At 41.0% G+C, this 24,797-nt stretch overlaps 1 protein-coding gene across 2 annotated transcripts in view; it reads left to right on the top strand.

Moving 5' to 3' along the window:
* The window catches only part of LOC126293288 (plectin), a 181,218-nt gene that overhangs the window by 81,245 nt on the left and 75,176 nt on the right, over positions 1 to 24,797 (top strand). For both annotated transcript variants that reach the window (XM_049986410.1, XM_049986409.1), the window contains exon 8: positions 17,782 to 18,821. In XM_049986410.1, coding sequence (XP_049842367.1) covers positions 17,782 to 18,821 — 1,040 coding nt within the window. The remainder of the gene's footprint in view (positions 1 to 17,781; positions 18,822 to 24,797) is intronic.

The following is a 24,797-nucleotide window of genomic DNA, read 5'->3' as shown; positions in this document are numbered from 1 at the left end:
GTAGAAGTCATGTCAGGCTGCCGAAAGATACTGACACACGTCTTTCCGGATACCTTCCAGGGCCTCGTAGTGATGGCCTCCTGACTTCACTTTTTCAGAAGGGAAAAAATTATAGTGTGTGCTGAGTTGGGACTATAAAGAGGGAAGACATTGACACCCAAAGATTTGACAGTTTTGTTCTCAGTGACATGAGCAGTGTGACACTGCGTACTATCGTGCTGCTGATTGGTCTTTATAGGGAGTTTATCAGACAGTGCACAGTGGAGCTTCAAAAGTGCCTAGTTGTAGTGGATAGCATTTATTCTTCCTGTAACTTCACCAGTAAATTACTCTGCTGTTGCTTCCATTTCTAATGGTGAATCCAAATGGTGCAATTTATTCAGATTCATAATTACAGATCCAACTTTCATTGAAAAGTTGTTATCTTAATCTCAACCCTCATGGGTTCTTCTCATAACTTTGTGGTCATAGGTCAGTAAATGTCAGACCCAACAGGTACAAACATATGATAACTCAAGCTCTGAATCATTTCCCGCACTTCTTACATCCTGCTGCAAGTTTTATTGTGAATTCAGTCACAGTGAGACATCTGTCTCTTCTAATGCAGTTGACTACTCTTTACTTGTCATGTACTGTGGAGGCAGTTGGAGGGCAACCACAGTGAGAATCACCTCACCTACTTGTTCTTCCTGAAGTTAATGTTAATAACATCCACTACAGCTGGATTAAGGTATGTTTACTATGTCACAACTGGTATTGTTCAGTGAACATCAGGTGGCACTGCCAATAGTCTTCATGACAAATTCTCACAGAACTGGGCTGATATCATAACTCAAGAAGTCTAATCATCTTACATAAAACTGTAGGCACATTCTAGTCTAGTGTGCACATCATGCCATATTTCGTGCACTTAACTGCACAAGGACTGTTGACAGTCTCTGTTCACTGAATGAAACCGGTTGTGACATAACTGTGATGTTTCTTAATAACTTTAACAGGAACTAACTGTGGTGCACAGGATGATTGAGATCATCTATGAAATTTTGCATCCATCTCCTAAGACTGTTCACACACATACACACATCTCCAAAGGGATATTAAAGTCTGAAGTGGATTCCAGCAACAGATTTGTTCTCTTCAGCAAGGAATTTAAGACCAAATTGCTGTTTACAAGAAACAATTGTGTCAGCCATTTTGTAAATACATCCTATGGTCACAGCATTAAAGTTAATGAATGACATCACCGTATGTCAACATATAGTGTAAAGTCTGCAGATTATTGTAATGTCATCAGTTTATTAAAACATTTTAAGAGCAGTTGTAACAAGAATTGCTCATGATTTTTTTAACAACCCTCATGCTACTTCCCATTTGAACATCAGATCTTTACAAGCCCAACAGAATTACTTTGCTTTCACGTTGTCTGTTTTCTCCTGGATTGCCTGTTTCATGGCCTTATTTCTTAATAATATGATGATCACAAGACATTGGCTATTACAATTTTCTTGTAACTCTTAGACATGGTTATAGCAATGACACTTAAATTAACCTCCACTGCTCCCAACAAAATGAACAGTTATTGATTAGTTTTTAGAAGAAGGATGTTATGGTAACCAAGTTGTACAGCTCTCGCATAGGGTACCAACTCTGGTGACTTTAAGTCCAGGGAAATTCAGCTGATCTGATAGTTGCTCTTTCCAAATATGGATGCTAGATGCCAATAGGAGGTTCAAAATATTCATCCTGAAACACTATATGTGAACCTGTACGTATTTTGCCAGTGAGTGATCTCAGTGTTGGGAACATGGTTGCTGCATGTCAAAAGTAATATACACTTTATACGGAACAATGGATATTTCCACTCCTAAATTCTGCACATTTGATTATTTTGTGGTGGTGGGACATGATGTAGGAGATACCACTGTTACCATAGTGCTATTAGACGTGCATCATTCTTCACACGGTTTTTGGAGGTTTGCTTGTTTCACACAAGGTGGTAGCGCAGGACATTGCTCATATTCTAGGCACCTATGATGCTGTTATGGAAAGGGGTGTTGAAACATCATGATGCTTTCCTGACTGTAGTTTGTGCTTTTTGGCTTTTATTAGAAAGTTGCTGCATTTAAATTCTTTCTTTATTTATTTTATCTGATTGTACGGTCTTGACAATTTGGATTTGGGCATTCTTGTGTTCCAAACCATGTGAGATCAATGAAAATCCAACAGAGTTCCTCACACCCACTGTCATGTGACTGACTGCTGTGGAATTATACTGACCACAGCTGTCAGTCATGATTAGGTGAGTGTTGAAATCGTGCCACCACCATATATGCCCATGCTTCTTTATGATTTGCGCTGCATCCTTTTAAAGTCTGCCACACAAAATACAAAACATGGCTGTGCTTGATGGTGACTAGTCATCGTCATCAGTGTCATTTGGAGTAGCAGTTTGCTTCTGAGCACTGTGAGAATGATGGCTGCTATCATATGCCTCTCAATTAGTTGATACTTTCAGGGAAGTAGTTTGCCTAGATCTTATAGGGGTTAAACTAACATACATGGCCTGCATATTAAGAATGTTTTATAAATTTTTGATTTTTTTACTAGTACAGCTCACAGTAGTTCAAGTTTTTAAGTAGGAGAATTTCTACTCCTATGCATGAACCTGGCAATTCTTAATCACTGTGAAGAAATAAGTACCATGTTCCTCTATAAAAAAAATCCCCATCCCCTCCCACTGTGGCTTCCGACATCAATGTTAGCAAGTCTGTTAGAGTAAAATTAGGCAGAATCAGATGTCAATAACAATATTTGAAATGTTGTCTCAATTCTTCATATACATTGTTGCTTTCTGTTATTAAAGTCTGTGAGAGTATTTGGACAGGAAGCTTTGGAGATCACAGTAGTAGTCTTTATGCTGCAGTAGATGTTTCTTAGAACTCAGACCATAAGAGTTTGTTATTTTTGCACCTTCTGGTCCATTGATTCTCCTCCTTCATCTTCTTGCTGCAGATCTCTGAATATCATGAAGTATTTTCTGAATCCATTGTAAGTATTGTGCTTCACACTGAGCAGCTACTGAGTTATTATGAAATATGTGGTCACTATACACATAAAATTCAGATTTACTGATGTAGGAAGTGTTATTGAGCTAAATCTGAAATTACATCCCATTTGAGCAAAAGACGTTTAGTGGTCTTAATGTATTAGTTAATACCTTCTGTAGATATGTTAGACATAAACTGATTCTTTAGTAATCCATTATACATTACTACTGTAGATAAATCAGATACAATTGAATACTTTGTTAGTTAATTTATGCATGGCTTTGAAGTAAATAAAGATTTATTACACATCAATGCGTTCATTATTAACACTTCCCTGAACGTACAAAACAATTTTCTAACAAGACTGATTAATTTGAAAAATTGTTTTGGCGTTTAGGTCCTGACCTGCATCCACATTTCCTTTCATCTTTCATCTTTATCATGAGCTCACTGGACAAGTAATTAGTCAACATCTTCATACTAGCTAGCAACAGACTAGTAATGTGAGAGGGTGTGTGTGGCATAGGAATTTCTCCAACAACAAATTCTTGCTGGCGCTCACAAAAAGGACTGAGACAACAGTCATGACACCTTGCCACTATTTGCAATGTCCTAGTTACAGGAAAGATCACACGACACATCAAGGGCATTATTGACTTGTTACAGGGTAGTTACTTCTGTGGAAAGCCTTGAAGATCAGGACTTTTAAGGGAATTTGAATTTACTGGAAAAGTAAGGGAATATTGAAAGACTCAGGGAATTCTGAGAGACTCAAGAGGAAATTGAAAAGTTATCTGACAGAATTCTATCTCTCTTTGCAACAAATCACATTGAGATTTGTTGCCTAACTTTGGCTGTTTGTTATGGTCCACTGGTTGCCAGATCCCATGTTTCCCACTGCATGATTGTGTGTGAGAATTTGTCATGCAATACTAAATATTTCATTCACACAAAAGAAAATGTGTTTCTTTTTAATTTTATAAAGAGTATAAATACTGGTCCATTTATGAATGCACATACTTTTTAAACCAGCATTGAACATTTAAGCTGCAGCTCTTTTTTTAGTAATTTCAGTGAAATGATATACTTTGCAGGCTTACTCCCAGTGTCTTGCTTAAGGTCAGCAGAGAACAAATTGTGAACCTTCGCCACTACAGATATTACATTTGAGTGACAACGGTTCAAAATATCTCCCTGTGAGGATTTCTCACATACTTGAGGCTAATGCAAATGAGTTGGAATGGCACAGAATGGTAATGAATGATGGTACTGAAGGAATTTACAGAAGTGTCAGCAGCTTAACACCTACAGAATTATTGGTAAAACATATTGTTGATCCCATTTGAACTTAGAATAACTACTAAGAAGTGACATGGCAAGTCAAAAAATTTCATTTTGCAGCCATGAGAACTAGTAAAGTAAAACTTATCTTCATGCGCAACAGCAAATAGTTTAGGGAAAATCATAATTTTAGTGTGGAAGTTTAAGGAAAATCTTTTGTTGAAACAAAGTTGCCACCCTGTGTTGGTTGGTACTACACTTTACAGATGTATCCAGCAGGGTCCGCTTCTGACTGTTAATGAATTACTTGACTCATTATACATCCCTCACAGGTCTCCTTTGCAGTGGAATTTATGATAAACAATCCCTGAATGAAATCAAACAATGGAAAGACCATCTTCATGTTTTCATGGTGTAAAGACTGTTCCATAAAATTTCGGGCATGCAGATGCATAAATTCAGCTTCTTCTTCTAATATTTCGGCTGAATACCACCCAGCCATCTTCAGAGTGAGCTGAGGTCACTAGCGCTCCAGCACTTGCTCCATCCTTTTATACCTGAGGACCGAACTACTGCATATGTGTAAAAGGACAGAGCAACTGCCAGAGTGTTAGTCACCTCAGCTCACTCTGAAGATGGCTGGATGGTATTTAGGCAAAATATTAGAAGAAGAAGCTGAATTTATGCAGTTGCACATCCAAAATTTTATGGAACAATAGAAAGACCAGATTGGAAAATCAAAAATTATGGGAAGGATAGACTGCTGCCGGCCGGGGTGGCTGAGCAGTTCTAGGTGCTACAGTCGCAGGTTCGAATCCTGCCTTGGGCATGGATGTGTGTGCTGTCCTTAGGTTAGTTAGGTTTAAGTAATTCTAAGTTCTAGGGGACTGATGACCTCAGAAGTTAAGCCCCACAGTGCTCAGAGCTATTTGAAACATAGATTGTTACTCAAGTTGACCTGTTGAGTTAGAGACAGGCACAATGAAAAGAATGTCATACATCAATCTTTTGGCCACAACCTTCATCAGAGAAGAAAAACATACATGCATTCACTCAAGCAAGCACATCTCTCACACGCATACTCTGTGTCTTGGCCTGAGCAGCCTGAGATAGCAGTTGTGTGTGTGTGTGTGTGTGTGTGTGTGTGTGTGTGTGTGTGTGTGTGTGTGTGTGTGTGTGTGTGTGTGTGTGTGAGTGTCTGTGTGTGTCTGAGAGAGAGAGAAATCTGCTTGCTTGTGGGAATGTGTGTGTGGTGTGTGTATTTTCCTTTTTTGACGTAACCTTTGATCAAAAGCTTAATGTGTAACAATCTTTTGTTGTGACTGTCTGTAACTCAATGTTTCATCTTTATGGTGAACACCTGAAAAAATGAATTTATGTTCTGGTGTTGTGGTTACTGTTTCCATTCTTGGTGCACTGACTAAGCTGTAGAACTTTTGTGATCAGGTCTTGTATACTGAATTACTTACCGTCGTATACCTCCATGAAGCAGATTCATCATGAAAAATATTTTTTTTTGCTTCCCCCAGTTTATCCAACAGTGACTCTCCTTGCCTCTGAGTGACTATTCAATCTGTTTCCAAGCACAAATAAAAGTATTTGGGACTGAAAAGCTTTATTAATTGCATCAAAATACAAAAGTAAGAAAATTTAGGATTATAGAATTTGCCATATTTCAGAGTGAAGGGAGATGAAATTTGTGCAGTATTTTTGTATTCATTAGGAAAAATTAAACAATGGAAAATCTGTGATGAAATACCTAAAATGAAGAGAGGTTACCACTCCCTGTATAGAGTGGCAGATACATGCACAGAAAATTATCTAGCAGTTTTTTTTCCAATGTGGCCGCCTACCACTCAGCTCCTTCTCCATGTGGTGAGCAGAAATCTACCCATTTTACATTGTAGTTAGGAAAAACTGTGTGGTATTATACTGACTATAATTGGTAGGACTCCTAGATTCTAAGAAAATCTTTTATTAAATTGTACCTGAACCCACCTGGCTAGCCACGTGGTCTAACATGCTGCTTCACAAGTGGGAAGGCATGCTAGTCCCCAGCACGAATTCGCCTGGCATATTAGTGTTGAGGTCCAGTGTGCCAACCAGCCTGTGGATGGTTTTTAAGGTGGTTTTCCATCGGCCTTAGCGGATGTGGGCTGGTTCCCTTTATCCCACCTCAGTTACACTACATTGATGATTGCTGTGCAAACACTGTCTCCACGAACATGTACATCATAATTACTCTACCACGCAAACATTTAGGGCTACACTCATCTGGTATGAGATGTTCCCAGGGGGGAGTGCACTGGGGGCCAAACAGCACAATAACCATGGGTTTTGGTGGTGGTGGCATGGATGGACTGCTGTGGCCTGTTGTTGGTTTGTGAACCACTGAGGACTATGGTGGGACGAAGCCTCTCCATCGTTTCCAGGTCCCAGGTTTGATAAACAGTGCAATACATGAACTACCTGCTAATTTGCAGGTTTGTAAGATAGATTGTCTTGTTGTAAACTACTTCATCACAATTTCGTTTCACATGTACTTCCAGATAGGGCACCACTATTGATATTTTCTTGAGGAATAGTGAGAACAAATTCACCAAACTTAAGGGGGGTAGGACGTCAAATGGGCAGACTTGTAGCAGGAGAGGCATCTCAGGACATTTTAATTTCCAGCGTCAATACTTTTACAAATAAATTCATAAAACTTTGTCAGTATCAGCACGAAGGATTCAGGATTCACACCCATTGCAGTGGACGTTCGAAAATAAAACAAAATAATTTTTTTTACGTGCGAAATTTCATCATTTTTTTACTTACTAATGGCTGCATTTGTTGCTATAGGTACACTTTTCTTCATAAGTTAGAGAGATTCTTCAATGAATTTTGCACAGCATACATACCTAACTTACAAGTGTATTAAACTCCAGAATTTATTTAATTTATGAAAAAACCAATGAACTGTCATGTTTAGAAAAAACACAAATTTTATAGTTAATTACCTCAATTTTTACCACGCTTTTTAATAGATTTGGAAAATTCTAGAGTTTCATACACCTTTAAGTACGGTTTGTATGCTGTGCAATATTCATCAAAGAATCTCTCTTACTTATGAAGAAAAGTATACCTATAGCAACAAATGTTGCCATTTGAAAGTGAAATAAATGATGAAATTTCATATGTAAAGAAAATTATTACGTTGTGTTTTCAAACTTCCACTGCTATGAGTGTGAATTCTGAATCCTTCCTGGTCATGCTGACAAAGTTTTTTGAATTTATGTGTAAAAGGATAAACAGTGGAAATTAAAAATGTCCTGTGGTGCCTCTCCTGCTCCAAGTCGGCCCGCTTGACGTCCTACCCCCCTTAACAACTTAAAATTGCCATGTATTAGGGTGAAATCGAATGATTTTCATGTATGGCATATTGTTCCACCCTACCTTAGAGCATCTCATGGAATTTTAAAATCCGGGGAATAGAAGCCTATTTGCATTTGTGATACAACCCGAGTATTTCTTATGGTATATAGAATAATTGAATACATAAAAAAATCAACTCACCAAGCAGGAGAACACACATATGAAGGTATTTGAATTTGCAAGCTTACAGAGCCAGTGTCTCCTTGTTCTGGCAGAAGAGCTGAAGGTGAAGGAAGAAGGGTGAAGGAAAAGAATCTCCAGTCATGGATAGGTTACCAGACAGGGTGATTTTCATTGTTATGATTTTTCGTTGATTTTTGTAGTTATGATGTATTCAGTTTTTGAGATAGAACATCTTCCTTTTTAGTCATTATTCTTATTTCTGTTATTCCATCATTGATGTCCCATTGTTTGATTTTTTTATTTCAGGCTGCTGACTCTGAATGATTGAAATGAAAACTACAGGTCACTTATGTGTGAACATATGATGCAGGCTGGTATTTGCCTCCATGTCGATTTTTGTTTTATGAACATTAGGCCATGGTCCAAGGCATATTTCTCTGTCTTGCGATATATCTCTCAGAAGCTGTGAAGATTCAGATAACAATTTGGAACATAAACATGTAAATAGTTTGGCTTGCTGAGCTTGTTTAACTTTGAAACTGCTATCTGAGTGTTTACTGACTCTGATGAATCTACAGCACTGTAAAATGAAACATTAGACAGGGGATTATGTCTTGGACCACAGCCTAATGCTCATAAAACAAAAATCACTAAGGATGTAATTTATGTGTGTTGTATCTCATAAACTATAAATCATGAGAGAGTAGACCATACACCAAATTAGAGATGGATGGTTAAAAATTTCATCATGCAACAAAAAGGCAGAAAAAGAAACATTTCCTAGGACATCACAGCTCAGCTGAAATGTTCACCAAAGTAAACAAGTAGTTTTGTTACCACATTTGATGAAAATTGTTACCACTAGTGAACTTGTGGACAGATCTTCAGGAGCAAGATGTTATTTTGATTCATAAAGTGTATTCTCCAAAGTGACTTGTGATTCATGAACTGTGGCATATTGATTTTTGATTTAGTATAGCGACAATAAATGTTTGGCTGAACTTTCCAGGACTTTATAAGATGTCAAAGTCATGTGTCTATTCAAACGCATAACATGGATTATGATGAGCGGAGAACCACATTCTGAAGTTAGTACCACAAACATGAAGCCACTATGTAATTGTGGCACTCAGTGAATTTGAATGTTTAAGCAGTATAGACATATTTTCCCACCTGCGTTGTAGCGGCTACCCAGATTGATGTGGAAGACTGTAAGTAGAAGCTGAAACATGAAATGGAAGTATGTCAAATCTGAATGAAAATACACTCAAAACTGCTTAATTGTATAGGAGAATTGCATTCGTGCAATGGTGGTTGCATGTTCTTCAGGCTGATGCTTTGAGACAACCAATTTGGCATCATGTAAAGTCTGTCAGCATTTATAATTTAAAAAAGATTTGAAGCCACTCAAAAACATTATTTCATCAAATGTCCGACTGTTATATTGATGCATTAAGATACAGTACGCATTCTTGACACTGTCTGTGCACATTTTACCCACTCTCAGACAAAAAAATTATCTTCGCTGGTGGTACTCATTAAGATGCTTCATGGATTGATGTAACCATTCATTCTCATTAAAGGTACCTTCCCCCTTTTTTCTCCTCTGTGCTGAGCTACAAACTGGTTTGATGTGTCATGCCACAACATGTTGTCCTGTGCCAACTTCTTAGAGTAGCATTCACACCCTATGTTCTCAAATATTTGTTGTGCATATTCCAGTCCCTATCTTCACCTACAGTTTTGCTATCTGCATCTCCCTCTAGCACCACAGACATTATTCCCTGATTTCTTATTACAAGTCCTGCCATGCATCCCTTCTTTGTGTCAGTGTTTTCCACACAGTTATTTCCTCAGCAGTTCTGTGGAGAACCTCCTCATATCTTATCATACCAGTCTGCTTCATTTTCAACATCTTGTTATAGCAACACATCTCAGACTCTTTGATTCTCTTCTTTTCTGGGTTTCCCAATGGCCCATTTTTACATAAGCAAGATTTTCATTGTTAGTGCGTTGGGTCACAGCTGCCTGTTTTACAAGTTCATAGTGTTTGGAAGAGTGGGAAAGTATGCTGAGTCACTACCTTAATGATAATCACGATCTGATGATAGTGATTCTAGTAGCAATCTCCTTTCTGCTCATTGCGTTGTATTACAATAGATTTTATTTAATTTTACCATCATTTATGCAAATAAACACCACTTTTGAAGACAGTCATCTTTATAATGAGCGTTCATGAATTGTTGTTACTTCCACATGAAATTTGCTAATCTGTTCTAGGTGGGAAAGCTTAGGTTGATATTATCTGATGTCAAATGTAAACATTCTTCCTCGAGGTGTTCTGTAATGTAACAGTTTCGGCCCTCTTTCTTACCCAAGACATCCCTGAACCAAGTGGCCCCTTTGTTGGCAACAAGCTATAGATTTCATGCCTATTGCCCTCTGTTTACAAAGGCTGCCAACTTTACTGTTTTAATCAATGTTGTGTTACAAGTTTTATTTATCTTAATTTTGTAATGACTGTCAATAATAAGTCTCACATTAGAACGTGAATATCTTTCTGATGTGGTTTTACAAACAACTTTTGTTTCCATGTTTTATCTGCATCATTGGACATGATTGAAACTAAGAAGTAAACCCACACATGTGTTTGTGTGTGTCAGCACTCAGCCACTGTCTTTGCAATTATCTTGAAGGCAGTGGCTGAGTGGTAACACACATACATGTATTTCCTTCTTCATTCCAGTCATGTCCAATGGTGTAAATAAAACATGGAAGCAAAAGTCTTCCCTGAAATGACATTAAAAAGATATTTGTGTTACGTAAATAACACTTGTAACACAATTTTGGTTAAAACATGGATGTTGGCAGAGAACAATTGGTACAAAATCTACAGCTTGTTGTGTTCCTGATGCTTTCCAGTATGTTACACTTCACTGCATCTTTTTTTTTTTTTTTTTGGGGGGGGGGGGGGGGGTCAGTCTGCTGGAAAGTGTTAAAGGGGTTTTTAATGTATGTAACAATCATAATTAATTAGAAAAAAAATTATTAAATGAAAATAAGCAAAGAAACAAGAATGAATGTATTTAGCTGTTTCTAAGGCATTCAACAATGTGGATTTCTCTTGTTGCCCTTGAATGTGTACGTACCTTTGTAGGTCTTTAAGTTTTTCCAGCAATGAGTGGGAAAATAGTTTACATTTTCAATCACATGTGTATTTTATGAAGCTTTATGGAGTAGTTTGTACCTAACCTCTCTGCATTCTCATTGTTGCATCAGTAGGTGGATTCATTACTGCCAATGGCATTTACGTAATTGCAGTCTTTAGGCAGTAAATTCTAAAGACAGTCTCACAGGACTATATCTCCTCCAGACAGAAATCAGACCAGTTCTGAAAATGTTTAGAGAGGCAGTTTTGATTCAAACTGTCCATCAAATGAAAATGGTGTTACAATTGCTTTACAAAGATGGGGGGGGGGGGGGGGGGAAATGAGAGAGTTCCATAGCATACCAGGGACTGGAGAGGTATTTTAGGGTGGGATCACACACTGCAGAGAATGCTTGACCTTGCTATGGTGATAGGGATGGCCAGAAGTAGCAACTGGGAACAAAACAAGTAAATGAGAGAGGATCATCGCATGTGCTAGAGTTCTGTTGGTGATTGATTCAGAATCATGGACTAGTTTTCATGAAACTGCAAGAGCATGGAATCCAGCATATCTATACTTATATCCTATCCATATACTTCTCAAAAACAATTTTAAACCAGTCTTGGATCTATAGTTTTGTGGTCATTCCTCTAGTGGTAACACCTAACTGGTGCATTATCTCATGCAACTCATGTATCACTGAAACAACTTTCCAGATCTGCAAGTTTTCAGTTCCATCTTTCAGCACACCCATTCTGGAAAATTTTAACCCAATAAGATAACCAGAAAGTAGTGTCTATAATGCAATAATAGTTTAATAATATGAGGTTGAGTGAACTTATAACCACAGTATGCTTTAAAAAAATTACTTCTTCTGTGGCAAAGAAGCTGTATCTACTTGTTACATTATCACCCCCACACTCATTGCAAATTCACCATTGCTTTTAAAGTAACATGAATTCGGATTTAAACAAAATTTGTGAGTGTGTGCAATGCATACTGTGTGGTGTACCTCTTCATGAGAAAGTTAAGTGAGGTGACTGACATGAGATACTGGGCTCTTACTTGGGACTACAGTGGTTCAAAACATCATCTCATAATCCAAAATCTCTTCCAGTGAATGCCAGTTAGTTCTTTTGTTAAGGGCATTGGCAGTTTTGTTCCCCATCCATTCTCAATCAAACTGTGTGCTCTGTCTTTAACTATATTTTTACTGACAGGATGTGAAGTCCTAAACTTCCTTTCGTTTCCTTCTTCATTAGAACAGCAGTTTTTTTTTCCAAACAGAGCTTCCTTGGATGGTCTGCATCCATTGGAGTCAGTATGTCTGTGATGTACCTTTGTGCTGTTGGAATTCTGTCAGTCAACATTAGCAGTCATACCCGATGGCTCCCCACACATAGAAGGAATAACACTGCTGTGCCCCTCCCAAAACATTGTATGAATGACACTTCTTCCTATGTTGCCACCATACTTACCAATGGTGGCCATTGCTGAACACAATGTGATGTCATTCGTCATTGGTCCTTGCTTCCCAGCCACTGTACAACTCCGAGGGCACCATTTATATTGTGTTAACAGCAACGCATATATGGTATGGTAATTCCACAGTCCAGCTGCTGCTAGTCTCCAACCAATGTTGCAGGATGACATAGAATGTTGCTGCAAGTCCATTACTCAAATGGGACATGCAGATGTGCAGAGCTTACGATGTGCTTAATGCACCATCTCACTTTCACATGCAGTCCAACATGGGCCTCTGTCACATCTGAATACCCCACAAATCTAGACATTGTACTGGATGAGCAGCTGGCCAAATGGAGATCCACAATGATGCCCTTTCAAACTCTGTCAGGTGCTGATAACACTGTCTCACATGAGCACATGGCATCTCTGTGTCCTTCGCAGTGATCACTCTAAATCTGACACTGTTCACATCCAATATACAACTTACGAGGCGTGGTATCATGTGGATGCCATATTGTGGCAGTTTTAGGCGGCGTGAGTTTTGAACTACAGATATGGAAGATACCGCCAGAGGCCGGGCCTGAACACAGCAAATGCACTGCTGAACACAGCAAATGATTGCACTGTAGCCACCACCAAATGCTTTGTGTACTAAAATTTACTTTGTGTTGTTGATTGCTCGTTTTCTTTTCTTATTTTGAAACAAATGAAGATACTAATCCTGTTGCATAAAGGGATTTGAATGCAACTCTCACCACAACAAAAGGAATCAGTGATGCCTATGACCTTTATGTCAGTTCTGCTTTCGTGGAACCACAGAACAGATATAGGATGGCAGCCCTTTGGGAGGGGGCAAGGCTTGTTCTCCTACACCACTCCTCTCCCCTCATGCAGACATAGTTCTCATTTGTGTACAGTCGCAGCCGACTGTTGTGATATACTGTCTGTATAATAACAATACTGAACATGGAAAACACTACTGCACTCTGATGGTCCTTCTACCTATCATAGAGAATTGAAGATCTAATCATTTACTTACCTACCAATTGAGTGTAAGTCAATGAAGTTACATTGACATTGACACTGACATCCAATCATAACTTCTGGGTGGTTATCTGTTGTGACCTGTACCTGTACCTGAAACATTTGACAGTTCACTTCACTATTTGTGGTGGAGGAATCATATATCTGAGAGTTTTATACTTAGTCCACCTTTACAGCTTAGTGGTCAGCATATCCAACTGACATGTAGAGGACCTGGGTTTGATTCATTGTAATGCTAGGGAGAAGAATGCTGGTGAGAAGAATGGAAAGGAGTGCACTCAGCCTTGCGATGCCAGTTGGGGAACGACTTGGGTGAGATATACCAGCACCGAGGTGTGGAAAGCCAACAATGACTGGGAGATCTGTGTGCTGACCCAATACTTCTCTCCACACTGCATCGAAATGACACTGTACAGTAGAGAATTACATGACAGCTGGTCAGCACTGAATGGTCTGCCGGAGCCAGAATACGGAGCTGGCAGATTTCTATAATCTTATCGAGAACAAGTGTATCAGAAATGACTATGGTTTGATGGCAAGTCTGTAGCTTCTGTTATCAATCTGTAAATCTATACTTCATAATTTGCAGGATAATGAGTAGCAGAGAGAATGTGGGGGTTCAATATCTTAAGTACTGTCTGGAAAAACCTACACAAATAGGCAGACCTTGATGAGATTCCAAAGTGGTGCAAGACTGGCAACTTCTTTAAATGTTAGATGTTTTAAAATGTGCACTCCATAAAATGAAAACAAAACAAAAAAAAACATTGTCTACTATGACTACCATATCAATGAGTCACAATATGAACTCATAAAATACCTGATTGAACAGTTTTAAAATATACAAAATAGAATTCTAGCGAATGATCTGTACATGAATCTCTCGAACATTAATGTGACATAATTGAGAGGTCAGTTTGCACACAAAATGCTGTACTGACAACACTTTCACAATTATGGATGGCTATAAATACCTAGGTAGTACAATTACGAACAACTTAAATTGGAAAGAACACATAGAAAATGTTGTGTGGAAGGCTAACCAAAGGCTATGTTTTATTGGTAGGACACTTAGAAAATGTAACAGACCCACTAAGGGAGGCAGCCTACACTACACTTGTTCATCCTCTTTTAGAATACTGTTGCATGGTGTGGGATCCTTACCAGGTAGGACTGACGGAGTACATTGAAAAAGTACAAAGAAAGGCAGCATGTTTTGTATTATCACAAAATATGGGAGACAGTGTCACAGAAATGATACAGGATTTGGTCTGGAAGTCATTAAAAGAAAGTCATCTTTCTTTGCAACAGAATCTTCTCACAAAATTCCAATCACCAACTTTCTCTTCCGAATGTGAAAATATTTTGTTGACACTGACCTACATAGGGCTGAACAATAATCACGAGAAAATAACGGAAATCAGAGCTTGTACGCAAAGATATAGGTGTTCATTCTTTCCACGTGCTATACGAGATTGGAATAATAGTGAATTATGAAGGTGGTTTGATGAACCCTCTGCCAGGCACTTCAATGTGATTCGCAGAGTATCCATGTAGATGTAGATGTAGATGTATAGAGGCAGCATGCCTCAATATTTTTTCCAACGACTTGTTGAGTCCAATGTTTCATTTTGTTGCTGCACTACGGTAGGCAAAAGGAGGTCCAACATCATATTAGGCAGTGTCTCGTGGCTTTTGTTACCTCAGTGTATTTCAGACAGAAGAAATGAGCAGAAAGATGTGGAAATGTTGTGGTAATCAATCAGGTAAGTACAGGTACATAGACTGCAATATAGGGGAAACAATTTTCTGCATACATATATTTGCTAAAGTTTGCTTAATGCCCAAGTGTAGCTCACTACTTACTATGGGATACATTGTGCAAAAATACTTGTATGTGTCTGAAAAACTATCAAAAGTTTACCTTTTATCACCTGAATGTACAATGACATGATGTAATGCTTATTTTTAAATAATGTTATGTTGCCAAAGACACCTAAGAAGCACAAATGTAGTTTACAAGTTTGTAATATACATATATATGTATGGCATGTAGTACAAATTTTACGTCACACTCATAGATCTTTGAAAATGCACAAAATATAGTGTTACACACAAACTGTGATACAGTCAATGAAAGATTTATGTAAAAATGACCTAGACAGTGCAAATATATGAATATAGAACTGGATTTACCTTTCGCACATAATCTCACAAAATGAAGAGTCCAGAGGTGCGTTAATAGGTGTGCTTAAATGTATGAATTGAAAGGATTCTCTTTATGTAGCTGAATTTGTAATATCTTCTACACTAGTATGCCAAAGATGAACGCTCTAAGCACATCTGCCACGTGTGGCCACAACATATTATTTTACTTCAAGACACATGATCAGGATAAGAAAACACTGTAATTTTATTTTCATTTAATGATTTATGGCATAGAAATTATTTTATATGGTTTTACTACACACACTGATCAGACAAAACATTATTACCATCAACCTACTACTGATATAGACCCACAATCACTTGGTGAGGAATGACTGCTAGTCGGACACACCCATGGAGCTGTCCGTGTATATAGCAAGGCAGGGGTGCAGTCTATCTGAGTGTGACCGAGATCAGATTTTGGTGGCTCGGAGGCTCAGCACAAGCATTTTGGAAATGGCAAGACTTGTTGAGAGTTCCAGAAGTGCTGCGGTGAGTGTCTTAAAGCCCTGGTGAAACCAAGATGAAACCACAAAAAAATGGTTCAAATGGCTCTGAGCACTATGGGACTTAACATCTGAGATCATCAGTCCCCTAGAACTTAGAACTAGTTAAACCTAACTAACGTAAGGACATCACACACATCCATGTCCGAGGCAGGATTCAAATCTGTGGCCATAGCAGCAGTGCAGTTCCGGAGTGAAGCACCTATAACCCCTCAGCCACACCGGTCGGTGGTGAAATCACTCAGGCATTGTGGGGTTGTGTGGGCACCCTTCATTACAGATGTTGTACGTTGTATGCTGGGGAGACTGCTAAAATAGAATAGGTGGTGAACTGTGGCAGAAGTGATGTCAGACTTTAATGCTGGGCAGCGGACAAGTGTGTCTGAACATGAAGCGCATCGAATACTCATAATGGTGGGACTCTACAGCTGACAGTCCGTGCATGTGCCAATGTTAACATCACTACTTCGGCAACTATGACTGAAATGGGCATGTGACCATTGGCACTGGACATTGGCGCAGTGGCAATGCGTTGCATGGTCTGATGAATCCCAATACTTTCTTTATCATGCCAATTGGAGGGCACAAATCCATCATCTTCCAGCAGAACAGCACCTTGACACCCATATTGCGTGATGGCAACAATTGCGTTATGCTCTGGGGAACATTCATGTGGGCATCAATGGGTCTAGCAGATCTTATGCAAGGCACCATGACAGCCAAAGAGTGTCGTACACTGGTTGCAGACCACGTACACCCGTCCATGACGATTGTTTCCCAGCGATATTGTCATTTTTCAACAAGATAATGCACCATGTCATAATGCCAGCAGTCTTATGGAGTGGTTCGAGCAACATGGAGGATAATTCCAATTGAAGTGCTGCCTCCCAACTTGCCAGATATGAGGCCAATCGAACATTGCTGATTGTGCGTAGTGTCAGAGCTCATGGCCCCCCTCCCTGGAATTTACGGGAATTACATTGCTTGTATACGCAGCTGTGGTGTGAGCTCCCTCCAGCAACCTACCCAAAGCCTCATTGCTTCCATGATAGGACGTGTCACCATTGTTATATATGCCAAAGGTGGACATACCGGCTATTAGGTAGGTGGTCACAATGTTTTAGCTGACCAGTGTTTACCTTTACATGTTTGTGACAAACTAAGTTATTCTATTACTCTGTAAAAACTTGATTACATTTTTGAGAACCATTACAATCTGTGGAATGAACAAAGAATTTTAGTATATTAGTTTTTATGTAAATTTGTATTTTTTATGACGTTATGACATCATCTCCAACAATGAATATTGTGTCTCTACATTTTGTGTCTATGGAATGAATGACATATGTAATCTAATTTAGTATCAATCTGAACTCCATGCTGTTGTTATAGTCTCTTAATTACTAGATACACTTTATAAGATATCTTTAAGTAATTACATGTACTCCAAAAGAATCATTCTGCCTGTGAAACAGATGCCTCTGATTCACTTCTCTGTATATTTTTTCAGCATATTAATGTCGCTAATCGATTACACAGGTGGAGGGCCAGCAGAAACGTGACCGCAAGGAGGCCACTGGAATCTCCAGGCTGGAGGAGCAGCTGGAGAGAGAGAAGAGTGCACGGCAGGAACTGGAGAGAAAGTTGGCAGCTATGTCGCAAGAGGTCAGTCAGGACAAGGCAGCTGAAAACTCTAGGTTTGTGGAGCAACTGGAGAAAGAGAGGAGTGCACGGCTGGAACTGGAGAGAAAGTTGGCAGCTGTGTCACAAGAGGAAAGTCAGAGTAAGGCTGCTGAAACCTCCAGGCTTCAGGAGCAGCTGGAAGCAGAGAAGGGTGTACGGCAGGAACTGGAGAGAAAGTTGGCAACTTTATCACAAGAGAATCAGGACAAGGCAGCTGGAATCTCCAGGCTTGAAGAGCAGCTAGAGAAAGAGAAGAGTGCACGACTGGAACTGGAGAGGCAGTTAGCAAGTATGTCTCAAATGGTTAAGCTTGACCAGGTGACTGGCGTCTCCCAGGTGGCAGAGGAGCTGCAGAAAGAGAAGAGTCTGCGCCTAGAACTGGAGAAAAAATTGGCCACTTTGTCTCAAGAAATCAGTCAGGACAAGGCAGTTGGAATCTGCAAGCTCGAAGAGCAGCTGGAGAAAGAGAAGAGCATACGACTCGATCTAGAGAGGCAGCTGACAGCAGTGTCCCAAGAAGTGAAGCAGGTCGACGTGTCCAGAATCTCCAGGCTCGAAGAGCAGCTGGAGGAAGAGAAGAGAACACGTCTGGAGCTGGAACGTCAACTGGAGGCGGCTCGTCTGGAGGTGAAGCAGGCGGAGGCAGCAGCTGCGCCCAGGCTGAACGAGAGACTGGAGAAGGAGAGAGCCAAACGTCCAGAGTCGGAGAGACGGCATGCAGCCGACGGAGTGGAGGACGTCTCCAAGCTGAAGGAACAACTGGAGAAGGAGAGGAGCACACGTCTGGAGCTGGAACGGCAGCTAGCGGCTGTTCGCCAGGAGGCCAGGAGGGAGGAAGCGGCATTGCTCAGGGACCTGGACCGCTTGCGTGACGAGCTGGACACCGAGAGGGACAGGTGAGTCAAAGACTGCCAGTGCTGTGATCGTACGGGGTGTGTCCGCTAAATTAATGGACGGGCCAGACAAATGTGTGGTTCCTGAAGAGGGGCAGCAGCCTTTACAGTAGTTGCAGGGGCAACAGTCTGGATGACTGGCTGATCTGGCCTTGTAACATTAACCAAAACGGGATTTCTGTGCTGGTACTGCAAACAGCTGAAAGCAAGGGGAAACTACGGCCGTTACTTTTCCCGAGGGCATGTAGATTTACTGTATGATCAAATGATGATGGCGTCCTCTTGGGTAAAATATTCCAGAGGTAAAATAGTCCCCCATTTGGATCTCCAGGCGGGGACTATTCAGGAGGACATTATTATCAGGAGAAAGAATGCACTAAGCACATTCAGAACGATGTATGTTGCAGTAGATACTGGGAGATAAAGAATCTTGCACAGGATAGAGTAGCATGGAGGGCCACATCAAACCAGTCTCTGGACTGAAGACCACAACAACAACAACCTGTAAATCAGGTTTTCATTCTTTGTAAGCACGTCAGACGAAAAAGTATTCACCCCCAGGAGACACTACCTTGCTAAAACTACGTAACAGCTCCTCTAGTCTTCATAACGACCTCAGTGCTGCGAGAAGAGAGTCATCGTTTCAGCTTCTGCTGAAGCCTCACATTGATGGTTAAATCCCGCACAGCTGCTAAACTGTCTGTATGTTGATTTCTACATTGTAGCTTCTGTTCCCAGTAACGCCAGACTTCTACATCTACATTCACATTTACATCTACATCCATACTCCGCAAGCCACCTGACGGTGTGTGGCGGAGTGTACTTTGAGTACCTCTATCGGTTCTCCCTTCTATTCCAGTCTCGTATTGTTCGTGGAAAGAAAGACTGTAGGTATGCCTCTGTGTGGGCTCTAATCTCTCTGATTTTATCCTCTTCGCAAGATATACGTAGGAGGGAGCAATATACTGCTTGACTCCTCGGTGAAGGTATGTTCTCGAAACTTAAACAAAAGCCCGTATCAAGCCACTGAGCGTCTCTCTTGCAGATTCTTCCACTGGCGTTTATCTATCATCTTCTTAATGCTTTCGCGATTACTAAATGATCCTGTAACGAAGCACGCTGCTCTCCGTTGGATCTTCTCTATCTCTTCTATCGGCCCTATCTGGTACGGATCCCGCGCCAGTGAGCAGTATTCAAGCAGTGGGCGAACAAGTTTACTGTAACCTACTCCCTTTGTTTTCGGATTGCATTTCCTTAGGATTCTTCCAATGAATCTCAGTCTGGTATCTGCTTTACCGACGATTAATTTTATATTGTCTTTCAATTTTAAATCCCTCCTAATGCCTACTCCCTGATAATTCATGGAATTAACTGCTTCCAGTTCCTGACCTGCTATATTGTAGCTAAATGATAATAGACTTTTCTTTCTATGTATTCGCAGCACATTACACTTGTCTACATTGTGATTCAATTGCCATTCTCAGCACCATATCTCAATTCGCTGTAGATCCTCCTGCATTTCAGTACAATTTTCCATTGTTACAACCTCTCGATTTACTACAGCATCATCTGCAAAAAGCCTCAGTGAACTTTCGATGTTATCCACTAGGTTATTTATATACATTGTGAATAGCAACGGTCCTACAACACACCCCTGCGGCACACCTGAAATCACTCTTACTTCGGAAGACTTCTCTCCATTGAGAATGACCTGGTGCGTTCTGTTATCTAGGAACTCTTCAATCCAATCACACAATTCGTGCCGGCCGGAGTGGCCGAGCGCTTCTAGGTGCTACAGTCTGGAACTGTGCGACTGCTACAGTTCAAATCCTGGCACGGGCACAGATGTGTGTTATGTCCTTAGGTTAGTTAGGTTTAATTAGCTGTAAGTTCTAGAGGACTGATGACCTCAGCAGTTAAGTCCCATAGTACTCAGAGCCATTCGAACCATTTTGAACACAATTGGTCTGATAGTCCACATGCTATTACTTTGTTCATTAAACGACTGTGGGGATCTGTATCTAACGCCTTGCGGAAGCCAAAAAACATGGCATCTACCTGGGAACCCGTGTCTATGGCCCTCTGAGTCTCGTGAGACCAACAGACACGAGCCTGTTTTTGAGCTTTCGTCAAATTTTGAGATATTCGTCTTACTGGCCCTGGAAGGTGTCGTTGACGTTTATTCGTCGTGTTTGCGAGTTAAATTTGGGTTTTTAAACTCCCGTCTTCCATAAAACAGAATGAGTAGTGTCCAGCACTTATGCTCTGCAACATGCTACATCTACATCTACATCTACATCTGCATCCATACTCCGCAAGCCACCTGACGGTGTTTGGCGGAGGGTACTTTGAGTACCTTTATCTACCATGCTGGCCACAAGATTGGTGACGTGTTCTTGTGGTAGGGCGTTTCGTTCTTCCACCAGGGCTGTTGACAACTGGTGGATGTGCTGCAGTATGTCTCCCCAGTGCACACCGCACGTGCTTGATGGGATTTGAGTCTGAGGGATGGACAGGTCAGTCCAACCTTCCGTTTCAACAGCTTCTTCAACTGCACAGTTCGTTGCGGTCGTGCTTTGTCATTCATAAAAAGTGCAGTCAAGGCCGACTGCAACACTGAAAGGATGTCCGTGCAACATTACGCCTCCCCACACCATAACACCTGGACCAATAAAACTATCGTGTTCGCCAAAGTTGCTGTGTGCATTTCGTCTCCCCACCATCTGTCACGTGTGAGAAAACACTTGTGTGTAAGAATCTTGTGAAAAGAAGTTGGAGTGAAGTTAAAAAGATGTGGAAGACAGTGTATATAATTAAAATAGAAACAGAAAGCAAACCAAAAGTGCGCAACTGGATGAAAACATGACATGTTGTGTGCCGGTGAAGTTACGAACTGGTCTGGCAGATGGCAGAGCCATAGTACAGCGTCAAAATGGCGTCTAAACACGACCCACGTTACAAGCAGCATGCTGTTAGTGAATTCTTTTGTGCACAAAAAGAAACCGAGAACACCCATAAATGTTTGTGTGCAATGAATGGCAATGCTGCAGTTGATAGGAGTACAGTTGGGCCGGGAGTGACTGTGGTGTCAATGCTAGACACCATGTTAGAGGTTGCGATAATCGATAGCGGTCCAGCACTTGCAACCTCTCTGGACTCGCTGGCGCATGTAGCGCCATAGTACAGCACTTACAGAGACTTACAGATCGCACCGGCCGAGTCAGCTACAGATCGTGAGCGAAGTTAGATCAGAATAGCCTTCAGCTCGCTAGGTTTGCAGCCTCTAGTTCGCGCATGTGTTACGCACCTAATACCAGAATGGTGTTATCTTGCTTGATGTATAATCCAGTTAATTTTTGTTAATGAGTCATTTGTATTCGAGAAAATTAGTTGTTATTAGTTATGTACCTGGAGTGCAGTAGCAGGATAAAGTTAAGTAAGTTATTTACTAAAGTATTCAAGTACTAATTATTATAGAATGTTCCAGATTCCTACAACCACGCTACTCATGCTAGCCTTTATCAGCCCACTGCGAATCCCAGGGGTACTGATCGAAAAGCATCCTGCATGTTTGTGAGGTCATGACGTACTGCCATCGACCTTCATATCAGTAAAGAAAGTTACAGCCTCATGAAATGCAGAAACAGAGCTCCATGATCTGCCACACTCTGGACGCCCTGTCACAGCAACTGCTCCAGACATGCTGAATGGTGCGAATGCCATTATTCGTGCCAACTGGTGCATCACAACTCGACAATTGGCTGTACAGTTGTCGGTCAGCATTGGAAGTGCGTCTGCAATGACAGAGACTCTCGGATATTCAAAGAGGTGCTCACGATGAGTTCCAAGAATGCTCGCAACGAACCACAAGGTTCAAAGAAAGACCATTTCATCTGAATTGTTGGAGCATTTTGAGACCGATGGAGAGGCCCTTCTGTCACGGATAATTACCGCTGACGAAAGCTGGGTGCACCACTTTGCGCCGGAAACAAAAAGGCAGTGCATGGAGTGGCATCATGCTCATTCACCACAAAAGAAGAAATTCAAGACAACCCCCTCTGCCAGAAAAGCCATGGTGACAGTCTTCTGGGATAGTATGGCGTCATTCTCGTGGATGTGATGCCAAAAGGGTCAACCATCAATTCAGAGACATACGTGAAGACACTGAATAAACTCAAGAACCGTTTCTGACGTGTTCGATCGGACACGAATCCAGCAGAAATCTTGCTCCAACACGCTAATGCACGCCCATACACAACTCTGAGAACCCGGGAACACATCGCCGAATTGGGCTGTACCTCATTGCCTTCCACTCTGCAATCCAGACCTGGCACCTTCGGACTTCCAGCTCTTTGGGCTGCTTAAAGATTTTCTACGAGGAACACACTGAGAGTGTCAGTCATGCAGTGAAAACATGGCTACGCCTACAGTACAAGAGGTTGTATCAGCAGGGAATATATGCTCTTCCACAATGGCTACGCCTACAGTACAAGAGGTTGTATCAGCAGGGAATATATGCTCTTCCACAATGTTGGTGTATGGCCATAGAACAGATGGAGACTACTTAGAAAAATAGGGCATGGACAAGACAGGTTGATGTATGTTTTCACTTAATTCTGACTTAACAATAAATATATTCAGAGGAAACAAATGTGGGGCATTATGTATTGGAAGGAAACCATCTGACTACAGTATAGGTTTTCCTGTCCCTGAGAGCTGGTTGGGGAGAGGGGGGGGGGGGGGAGGGGAGGTGCGGTCCTCCTTGCCCAGATGGGGTCACCCATGGTGACAGTTGCCCAGTGTTGGACGCTATGGGAATACGAGAGCATGCATATTCGTCAACAATGTTCTTGTCCACCACGTCTGACCACAACAAGGAAGGAGAGTTGTATTGACTATCAACACATCTTAACCCCTTCACATATGTGCCAGCCATACCAGAATAAGTAATGGACACCCTGCAACGTTCTGTGTCATCTTGCATCTACATCTACATTTATACTCCGCAAGCCACCCAACGGCGTGTGGCAGAGGGCACTTTACTGCCACTGTCATTACCTCCCTTTCCTGTTCCAGTCGCGTATGGTCCGCGGGAAGAACTACTGCCGGAAAGCCTCCGTGTGTGCTCGAATCTCTCTCATTTTACATTCGTGATCTCCTCGGGAGATATAAGTAGGGGGAAGCAATATATTCGATACCTCATCCAGAAACACACCCTCTCGAAACCTGGACCACAAGCTAGACCGCGATGCAGAGCACCTATCTTGCAGTGTCTGTCACTTGAGTTTGCTAAACATCTTCGTAACACTATCACGCTTCCCACATAACCCTGTGACGAAATGCACTACTCTTCGTTGGATCTTTTCTATCTCCTCTGTCAACCCGACCTGGTACGGATCCCACACCGATGAGCAATACTCAAGTATAGGTTGAACGAGTGTTTTGTAAGCCACCTCCTTTGTTGATGGACTACCTTTCCTAAGGACCCTTCCAATGAATATCAACCTTGCACCCGCCTTACCAAAAATTAATTTAATATGATCATTCCACTTCAAATTGTTCCGTATGCATACTCCCAGATATTTTACAGAAGTAACTGCAACCAGTGTTTGTTCCGCTATCATATAATCATACAATAAAGGAGTCTTCTTTCTATGTTTACGCAGTACATTACATTTGTCTATGTTAAGAGTCAGTTGCCACTCCCTGCACCAAGTGCCTATCCGCTGCGTATCTTTCGGCATTTCGCTGCAATTTTCTAATGCTGCAACTTCTCTGTATACTACAGCATCATCCGCGAAAAGCCGCATGGAACTTCCGACACTATCTACTAAGTCATTTATATATATTGTGAAAAGCAATGGGCCCATAACACTCCCCTGTGGCACGCCAGAGGTTACTTTAACGGCTGTAGACGTCTCTCCATTGAGAACAACATGCTGTGTTCTGGTTGCTAAAAACTCTTCAATCCAGCCACAC

Source organism: Schistocerca gregaria, chromosome 10 (assembly GCF_023897955.1).
Source record: "Schistocerca gregaria isolate iqSchGreg1 chromosome 10, iqSchGreg1.2, whole genome shotgun sequence".
Lineage (NCBI taxonomy): Eukaryota > Metazoa > Arthropoda > Insecta > Orthoptera > Acrididae > Schistocerca > Schistocerca gregaria.
This window is presented reverse-complemented; position numbering and strand designations above follow the sequence as displayed.